Below are 10,253 nucleotides of genomic sequence, written 5' to 3'. Positions count from 1 at the left end.
ATGATAAAATGATACAGTTGCTAATGTGGTATAGTAAGCCAAAAGAGACACAGCTCGTCATACTTAACAACTTTCGGAAATTAGGTAAAAAAATATAGTACTTGACTTTTAACTATGGGATTAAAAGCCACGTAACTTCAAGCTTCTATGGAGAAGCAAATGTATTTTCTTTCGCGATTTCACAAAACTTATTCAGAAAGACAATGCGTCATCCCTTCGCGCTATACCTTTTTTAACACGCTGTATGTTATTATTTTTTGTAAGAAAACACATGCTCTATATAAATTTCAGTAATCTGTGTTAATAAAGATACTGGTAACAGTGTACATATTTTGATACCGACAGCTGCCAAGTTAGCACATTACATGGAAGCGCTTACCCAGCTACAATGCAAGTAAAAATAACAGAGGAAAAACTAATTGAACTAAACGTAACTAAAATTAATAATAAAACTAATAATTACATGTTAATCAATTATTATAATAATAGTAACAAAGAAACATAATTTTATGTGATAATACGCCGCTCGCTCCATTTGAGAAGAATTTTATAATCATTTGTAGAATTAACTAATGAGTTTGAAACAATACTTAAAATCTGCCAGCTGAAGTGGCTGGCGAAAAGTGGGTGCAGCAATGCATCTCTGCCTACCCCCGCAAGGGAGTACATTAGTACAAGGAGTGAGTGTTTGTTTTTTCAGCCAGCTAACAGTGGCAGTGGGGCCAAATAATATACCTGCAAATGCCCTTTTTTAAGATGGCTTGTTAGTGTGACTGGCTGTTTTTGATATTTTTTTATCAAATATAGCTTAGCAGTTCAGTTAAAGGAAACTTCAAAAAAGGAATCAATTTCTATAATTCTGTTTTTTAGTTATTATTTTGTCATTATTTCTTTATGGTGGTGTTCCAAAAAGCAATGCAGAAAATTATTATTTTACTGTTGGGGTTTTCAAACCAAATTAAAAAAGAAGGAAGTTCTAAAATCATTCGTAGATTTGTATTTTAAATATCAGTCAGGTTGTTAGAAGGAAATTACAAAAAGTGACTTTTCCACTGAAGAAGGGAGAATTCGTGGCAATGCTACTCTCTGGAAGCGAGGAGGCGAGCGGCTATCATACATACAGTTTAAAGGTATTATACATTAAAATTAACATCTAACGATACTTATTCACACGGTATTGGTACGGGTGAGGACATGGCACGCGCTCCGCCTCGGCAGGGTATGGACACAAAAATACAAAAGTTTTCCGTAAAAGGTAGGTACGGTCAGCTGCATAAGTTGCTATACACTTCTGTACCTTGTCAAACTGACGAACCGTCAATGTTCCAATGAATTGATAGGCGGTTTCAGATTGACAAGGTACAAAAGTGTATAGCTACGTATGCAGCTAACTATACTTTCATATTTTAGGGTATCAGCACATATAAGCGTAACGTAAACGGATCGCCTTTTTTACTTCTGTCAACCAGGCGTTCGCGAGCTCGCGTTATAAGGGTGAAGCCACACGAGCGTAATTTTGTGAGTTGTGAGCGGCGCACACTGTTCTGCCGGACTGCTTGACAGAAAACAAAAAAAAACAACGATCCCTTTACGTTAAGCTTGTATGTGCGGAGGGTGACCTTTAACTTTTAAATGCTCATCATTCATTTTTATACTCTATATTAGAATGGCTAAAACATAATTGAAGATATAATATTGAAGTACTCTTTAGTATAATAAATGTCCATTATCCACTGCCAAATACGGAGCTTATTATTTTATTACAAAAATAATAACATTTGCTATTTTGTATATTAATAATATTATGATAAGGGTTATTTATTGCATTCCACTAATTCAGCATAACACAAACTGCGGGGAAGAAACTATGTTACTGTAACATTAACAAAACAGACATTTTGAACATTTGAGAAAGAAAATACAGGAGTTGCGCAGAATAACAAAGAAGAACATACGATGCAAAATCAAATAACAATTCAGAACAAAATAAAAAATTCCCAATAATAGAAAACAGGGTGAAGAATACACAATATTGGATTTCAACTTACTAATATTGTCTAGCAGACATGCGTCACTACAGTCGTCGAAAAATAGGCCCGTTTGGACAGCTACACAAATTTGCTATTTACTCTTGATTATTTCATGAAATTCATAAAAAGACACATATTCTGGCTTATTATTTAACGGCCGAAAGAAAAAAGAACTTTTGAAGCACCAAAACTTACTTATTGTTTAGATTTTTAATGATTTAAATTTGACACCAGCTGTTATCCCATACATTTTGGAGCTGTCCAAATGGGTCTATTATATTTCGACGACTGTAGGTTCCAGATGTTTTCGATACAGAGGCGTTATCATTCAATACTTTAGTGGCTAAAACAGTTACGAGCGTGATTGAAACTGATATTTTTACTAATTAACTGCACAACGATACATAAGAAAACGATAAAAAAACAACATAATAAACGAATTTTTAAAAGAACTTTTGTAAAGAGAAAAGATATGTAAAATTTTATTTACTTGTGAAGTTTAGTTTAAACGTTATAGTTACTTATTGCACAAGCGGTCACCATTGCGTATCCTAAATTCCGACTTTTACCGTAACATCTCTACACGAGGCCTAATCACTATTTTTTTCCAACGCATACGGACGTACAGACATACAAGTTAATAAAATACAAACTCCCTAAAACAGAAAGTGAAGAAACGTAACCTCAAGAAAACACCTTACATACGTGGTTCTGTTAAGAAAAACTGGCCTACATTATATTATTAAAAATAGCTCACTCTACACATACATAGCGACGGCTCACTCACACATGTACATTATATTTACACACACAAAGCTAAGGCATCGACGTCACAAATCAAAACAAAGTTATTATAAAAAACTCGTGTGTTCAAATTCTTAACGTGACGATATCTAGAACCGTGGGAAATATCGGTAACTTTCACAAAAAAAAAACAGTACTACATCTATACGTTTTTTTTATATATATATATAAAATTCTGTGACAATTCCGTGCGCATCCCGCCTTTAATACAATGGGATAGAGTCGGGAATACGCACGAAACATTTTCAGATACTGGAATCACCTGAGGACAAAAACACATGATATTTTGGCAAATCGCACTAAGCGTCCTTTTAGTATGGTGTGTAATACCACACGCCCTTGCACGCACTACACATCCTACCCCATTTCACATATATTGCGCTTCCCTTACAGTTACTTATCATCAATCAAGTGATTTAAACTGATCATAGATTCTATATTTCGGATCTTAGTAGAGGCAACACCATCTTATTGGATATTGTATAACAGGCCCTCATAGCATATTTTCTTTATATTTATAAGATCTTATCTTCAGTTATCTTAATTATATATCTTCTATAATCAATTTAAATCACCGCCATCAATGTTTACAAACACCAAATAAAATGTTCACTCTCGACAAAAAAAAGAAACACTCCAAAATTCACACCCCGAACTAGCGCAATATATGTCGAAATAAACCTTATTTTATAAACTCTTTCACATCACAACACGAATCTTCTGGAATCCTGGACCTTTTCTCGCAGCCCTCCCACTGGCGAAAAACAGGGTGCCCCACTAATGCTGCTTTCTTAGTAATGAAAGTATGTTTTGTTTCAGCAAGGTTCTATGCTTAGGATATGCCATTAATTTATTGCATTTTGTGTAATTAATTTCAAGGCCATCTATATCCTATACTATTGCAGCATTCAGTAACCACTAACGCCATCTATCGGCAACTGCGCGAACTTTCATAAGCAGCGCCATCTCTTGATAGTTTTGCGTAATAGCAGACAGCGCCATCTCTGGGTCAGTGGCGGCACCCCGTCGCTTGTGGGCCGCACTAGCTGGGCTTGGGGCAAGGGCGCGGCGCGCTGAGTCACTCCGAGTTGTTGAAGTACTCGGACGCGTTGCCGCGGCATATCGGGCACGTCCGGTTTGACTGAAACAAAAGGCTTCATTTTAGAAAGCTGGAGGGAATTTTGAAATATTATTTCGAGGCCATCTGACTCGGTTATTAATTTTATTTTCTGACGGCAACTAAATGTATAAACAAGTTTCTACTACTAACACTTAATAGCGCCATCTGTGGCTGACTTCTCATGACAATCAATCCTAATCTACAAATATGTATTGTAAGAGTCCTGGCTCACCGGCCAGAAAATGGCTGCTATTGGCTACTCCATTTGGCATCTGAAGGAAGCCAGAAGGGCTAGTACGGAGCGCATTTAAGACGTGACAAAAGTTCTCCGTCAAGAGCCAACGGGCTCTTGAGGCTGCGCGACGTAAGTGAGTGCGATGCAAAACTTATGTCACGTCTTACATGCACCCCGTGCTACTAGCCCAAAGGTAGCCATGGCTACGTAGCCGGCGACGTGGCCATGGCGACCCGTCGATGAAGTGACGAAGAGTTAGATCGGGGGAAAAGCTAGTAAATTAATATTGACGGCCGAATGGTGTATCGGGGGAAAAGCTAGTAAATTCATATTGACGGCCGAATGGTGTAGTGGTTAGTGACCTTGACTGCTATGCCGAAGGTCCCGTGTTCGATTCCCGGCTGGGGTAGATATTATTATTTATTATCGCACTCACCCGCAGCCACTTGTCGACGCACTTGGCGTGGAACTCGTGCGCGCACGGCAGCACGCGCAGCGTCTGGCGCGCCTCGAACTCGCACATGCACACCACGCACGAACTCTGCTCGCCTGCAACGGACATTATCACTTTAGTTTCTAGGACGTCATACAGCAATGTTGTATGATTTTCGAAGTATACCTAAATGAAATACCACGAAACGATGCGTTGCATCGCCGTTCTTTACTTCAACTCCCAGCTTCCCTTATTATTCAGATATACTTGGTCACCCAAAATATGTTTATTCACATCAAGTCGGGGTCACCACTTTAAAGGATTGGTTCAGAAGAAAAGGTGATCCTCTTGCACTTTACTGTCTCACTATTACAAACTCAGCAGGTCGTATCGTCAACAACGCAGACAACGCAGAGCAAAGCAAACGTAGCCACAGTCTCATATGGCATAATATAATATCCTTTTTTAATAGGTAAGTATTTTTAAATAAACCTTTTTTAACCAATATTTATAGCCACTTACCATCCCCATGCTGTGTGTATTTATAGCTCTGCACTTCTCGGTTAATAGGGGACCGTAATACACTGCCGTAATAACTGTACATATTGGACAGTTTCCTCACACTTTTTTCATATATACCACAAAATGGCCTTATTTAACCTTAAAAAGGACTCACCACCAGCATGCTGCGTGTACTTGTAGCTGGGCAGTAAGTCGATCTCGGCCCTGTGCAGGCCGCGCGGCTTGGCCTCCCCGAGCCGCTCGGCCAGCGACAGCAGCGCCTCGTAGTTCTCCGTCTCCGGCGAGTCGGGCGACTCGTCGCTGCGCGCGTCGGGGTACGGGGAGAGGGGGAACATGGCCAGCAGGTTCAGGAACACCTGTGGGTGAAGGTATAGGGGGCTAAAGGTGACTAAGATAGATAATAATGTCCTCCGGGTCGAATTTCGACTACGGCAGCCAATCTCATTTGGGATTAGCCATCGGCGCGGGACTAGATTATAGTGCTCAAGTGTGTACGCAATACACAGAAGCACTCTCAGAAACACAAATTGATGTTCCGACCCGGGGATCGAACCCGGGAACTCTGGGTTGTGAAGCAGAGCTGCTACCACTAGACCACAGAGGCAGATAAGGTAGACAGATATGATTTATCCAACTAGTACAAAAACATCAAAACTAAATTATAAACGCGAAAGTTTATTCTTTCATGGGTACACCGCTGGACCAATAATAAAAAAAATAGCATGTGTATATGCTACTTTTTATCCTGGAATTCCTACGGAAAAACTTTTTTAAACGAAAGGCGAAACATCTTTTTTTAGGGTTCCGTAGCCAAAATGGCAAAAACGGAACCCTTATAGTTTCGTCATGTCCGTCTGTCCGTCTGTCCGTCTGTCCGTCTGTCCGTCTGTCACAGCCGATTTACTCGGAAACTATAAGTATTACAGTGATGAAATTTGATGGGAATATGTGTTGTATGAACCGCTACAAAAATATGACACTAAATAGTAAAAAAAAGAATTGGGGGTGGGGCCCCCCATACATGTAACTGAGGGATGAAATTTTTTTTTTCGATGTACATACCCGTGTGGGGTATCAATGGAAAGGTCTTTTAAAATGATATAAAGTTTTCTAAAAAACATTTTTCTTAAAGTGAACGGTTTTTGAGATATCAGCTCTCAAAGTCGTAAAAAGTATGTCCCCCCCCCTCTATTTTTATAACTACGGGGTATAAAATTCTAAAAAAAATAGAGGTGATGCATGCTAATTAACTCTTTCAACGATTTTTGGTTTGATCAAAGTATCTCTTATAGTTTTTGAGATAGGTTGATTTAAAGTTTATATTTGCTGCTACGGAACCCTTTGTGCGCGAGCCCGACTCGCACTTGGCCGGTTTTTTACAAAACATACAGTTCATGCTGTGGCATAGAAACCTAACCCCTCTCAGAATGAAAATGCTACCTCTCCTTGTCAGTTATCTTCGCCCCAGACTGTACATATAATATCTTACCTGGTAGGTGGGCGGCGGCGGCAGCGACGCGACGTGCAGCTGCGCGGGGTGCGGGGGCAGCGCCGCCGACAGCAGCCCGCCTCCACCCTGAGAATGGAAAGTTGTAGTTGTGAAGTTTAAGTTGTAGAAAACCTGTGGCTAGGGTGTAAAGCGGGTAAGACTATACCACGATGTAGGAACGCTACGCAGACAGCTCCATCTATTAGTGATAAGCGTAAACTCCAAGGTTTTATTCATCGCACAAATATTGAGACCCAAGAACACAAAAGTTGAAAAAACATAAACAGCGCCTTCTATCATCAGCCCCGTGAACAAGGCGGTCACCAGCGGTTGTATTTGACGCAGTGGGGCTGTAAGGGCATTTTTAAAATAGTATAATCTCGTAATCTGGGTAATAAGCCTTAAATTGCATTTGTAACTACAATCAATGACAAAAAAAAACAAAAAACATAAACAGCGCCTTCTATCGTCATCCCCATGAACTAGGTGCTCACCTGCGGGTGTATGTGGTGCAGCGGGTGGTGTGGCCAGCGCACTTATATTCTTGTTAGGGCTTTTTTTAAATCTATTTTTTGTTATCTTTTGTTCTAAAGAAGAATCGCTAAATTGCATTTATAACTGATCAACAAATTCATAAACAACGCCATCTATCGTCATCCTCGTGAACTACTTGCTCACCTGCGGGTGTATATGGTGCAGCGGGTGGTGGGGCTAGCGCGCTTATATTCTTGCTACGTTTTTTTTTCATTAGTCTGATAAATTATTATCTGGGGAATAATTCTGATAACTATCCAACTATTTAAAAATTTGCTCTAAATTGCCACGTTAAATGACAAAAACGTAAACAGCGCCATCTATCGTCACCCTCCCGAACTAGTTCCTCACCTGCGGGTGTATGTGGTGCAGCGGGTGGTGCGGCCAGCGCGCGGCGTGGCGGTGCACGAAGCTGCGCCGCGGGACCACGCCGCCCACCGCGCCCACGCCGCCCGCGCCGCCGCCGCTGCGACGCTGAGGGGGAGAAGAGAGAATTAAGGACTGCCTTTGTACATTTTTACAAAATCAATAGGTCATCATATTTTAATTTACTGCCATCAGTGCTATCTGCAGTCTTAGGTATCTCGTATTGTGGTGACATGAAACGAATATCATCATTTTCTATAAGGCGTGACCAAACATTGATGTTTGATATTGTTAGGAATATAAATAACTAGCTGTTCCCGCGAGCTTCACTTCGCCTTAAAAAGTTTTCCTGTGGGAATTCAGCTTTAAACTGAAGGACTTTCATACAAACTTTCATACCCTATTTCACTTCTTTAGGGTGGAGTTTCTGAAAATCCTTTCTTAATGCTCAACTACACTACCTACGGGACCTACGTGCCAAGTTTCATGATTGTAGCTTGAGCCGTTTGGGCTGTGCATTGATCCCAATCAGACACTTTCTTCTTTTATATATAATTATTATAACAATAAACTCACATGGTGGTGGTGTGTTAAGGCGTGCCGCGCGTGGTGCGGCGCCATCAGCTCCAGCGACGCGCCTCGCGCCTGCAGCAGGGAATAGACATTCACTTATTGTACAGTGGGGGGCAGAGAAACCTGACCTTGGATTGGTTTAGACTGAACGGTTCATCAACAGTCGATTGTCCCGCGATTAAGTGACGTATCGTTCTATTGGCGGGACAATCGACTTTTGATGAACAGTTTGGAATCTGAGATCAAAAACAGACTTTGCTGATTACAAGACGGTCACAGTATAATGGAGAAATGTATGATCTGATGAATTATATTTAATTATAGGGAACAGCTATCGGTTTTCATGATAAAAGATTACCCGTAGATGGTAAAAGGTGGACGATGATAACCATGGCCTGAGTGTTGCGTGGCTCCTTGCGAGAGGTCTATGTCCAGCTGTGAGCGATTGTGAGCTAATAATGATGATGGAACCGACCAACGGAATAACATTTTTTATCTTTATATGTTTTACCTCAGTATGTAACAGTAGCGGCGCGTGGTGTAGCTCCGGCGCCTCGCCGCCCAGCACCTCCAGGCGACCGCTTTCTGGTCTCTGCACAGACACACAAACACTTTTAGTATACACACAGGATAAAGGCAGCCTGACATAGTACCGACGGCAGCTAATAGATAGCGGAAGCATTACTGACAAGCATCGACATGTAGCCAATCGGATATTTATAAAAGAAGGGTAACGGGGGAATCTGTTTAACAATTATTAGATATATTGTGTAAAGTTTCATTTGACAGAGATCGCTTTTAGTAATAAAACTGCCTTTTGTACCCTAATTAAGTAAGAACTTGCTAATTTTATTATTCTTTTTTGGTTTACAGATAAAGTGTATTTTATCTATCTATCTATATCTAACCTTCTAGCGTATACGTGGTTTGCCCACTTTATTTACTTCTTCATTTTATGCACGGAAGTAGAAAAAAAGACGGAAGCAATCTCGCAAATGAGGCACAGCAATGGCGGCGACATAAGAATGTGTGGGTGCGTAGGTTCAACGAGATTGGCGCGCGGCGGCGGAAAACTGACTTACTTTGACTGTGAATGTGTATGTGTCGGGCTCGTCGCAACAATGACATCGACTTACTTTGGGTGCCTCACTTTTTAGTGTAGATTTATTATATTCCTTCCGTCTTTTTTTCTACTTCCATGATTTTATGATATGTTCGACTCACCTGCGAATTATGTATGTAGTGCGTGTGCGCGTGCGCGTGCGCGTGCTGCGGGAAGGGCGCGCCGAACTGCAGGCCGGAGTACACCGAGCCCACCTGCGAGAAACCACCGGTTACTGCCATCTGTCGGCGGCGCCGGACAACCGCCACCTACGCGCTGCGCTCGCCATTTTGTACCCGAGAGTTTTAGTTACGACACAAGTTTCTGTGATGTTTTGTACCCGATATTTACTTACGACACAAGCTTCTATCATGGTGAAATTACTCACTAGCAATGTAAAGGTACTGATCAGTGACATATGGAACGTCAATGGCAGGTGAAACTTTTTCATTGCACGCGAGTGTATTACTATTTCAGTACAGTCTAAGGCAAGGGAACCTAAGAGGGGTTAGGTTTCTATGTCCTGCACTGTACGAGTTTCATAGGAATAGGTGAAAATAGTAATAAATTTGAGCAGGTATGAAACTTGTGAAGTAATTTAGGCTTTAAGTGAGTAACAATTTGTCAGTCTGAAGTCTGAACTACGTTTGATCTAGGACTTTTAAGATGTTTAATCTCCTAAAAGTAGTAGAGCTAAGTGGCGTTCAGAATGACGAATTGTGTGACCCACTTTTGTAATTACAAGTAACAAGTTTTTCGACTACTTTTATGTAGTTTTTTTTTGGCGAGCGCAGCGCACGGGTGCCGCTGTCCGTTTGTTAAACACAAAAATTGAAATCGAACAAAACACATAAGTATATATGCAAAAATCACGAACTGTTTCTACAGACACACTGAGAGGTTAAAAAAATATATAATTATGAAAAATGCGGTGCAATATTTTTTATATAAAATGATAATATATTATGTGTTTTCTTCGAGATCTTCTACTGGAGATAATTAAACCAACCCCAAGAACATTTAATGAGCATTAAGGCGCGTCAGA

The 10,253-nt window shown here is 40.7% G+C and overlaps 1 protein-coding gene across 4 annotated transcripts in view; it reads right to left on the bottom strand.

Annotated features, from left to right (window-relative positions):
- Positions 1 to 2,971: 2,971 nt before the first annotated feature.
- The window catches only part of LOC125488492 (RING finger protein 44-like), a 46,877-nt gene continuing 39,595 nt past the window's right edge, over positions 2,972 to 10,253 (bottom strand). For all 4 annotated transcript variants that reach the window (XM_048629982.1, XM_048629985.1, XM_048629983.1 and 1 more), the window contains 8 exons: positions 9,331 to 9,423; positions 8,618 to 8,698; positions 8,110 to 8,178; positions 7,519 to 7,641; positions 6,634 to 6,720; positions 5,299 to 5,500; positions 4,626 to 4,738; positions 2,972 to 3,975 (listed from right to left, as the gene is read on the bottom strand). In XM_048629982.1, coding sequence (XP_048485939.1) covers positions 3,913 to 3,975; positions 4,626 to 4,738; positions 5,299 to 5,500; positions 6,634 to 6,720; positions 7,519 to 7,641; positions 8,110 to 8,178; positions 8,618 to 8,698; positions 9,331 to 9,423 — 831 coding nt within the window. In that variant the 3' untranslated portion in view covers positions 2,972 to 3,912. The remainder of the gene's footprint in view (positions 3,976 to 4,625; positions 4,739 to 5,298; positions 5,501 to 6,633; positions 6,721 to 7,518; positions 7,642 to 8,109; positions 8,179 to 8,617; positions 8,699 to 9,330; positions 9,424 to 10,253) is intronic.

The sequence above is a fragment of the Plutella xylostella genome, chromosome 24 (genome assembly GCF_932276165.1).
Source record: "Plutella xylostella chromosome 24, ilPluXylo3.1, whole genome shotgun sequence".
Classification (NCBI taxonomy): Eukaryota; Metazoa; Arthropoda; class Insecta; order Lepidoptera; family Plutellidae; genus Plutella; species Plutella xylostella.
Note: the sequence above shows the minus strand (reverse complement) of the source record. Positions and strands in the feature narration are given on the sequence as shown.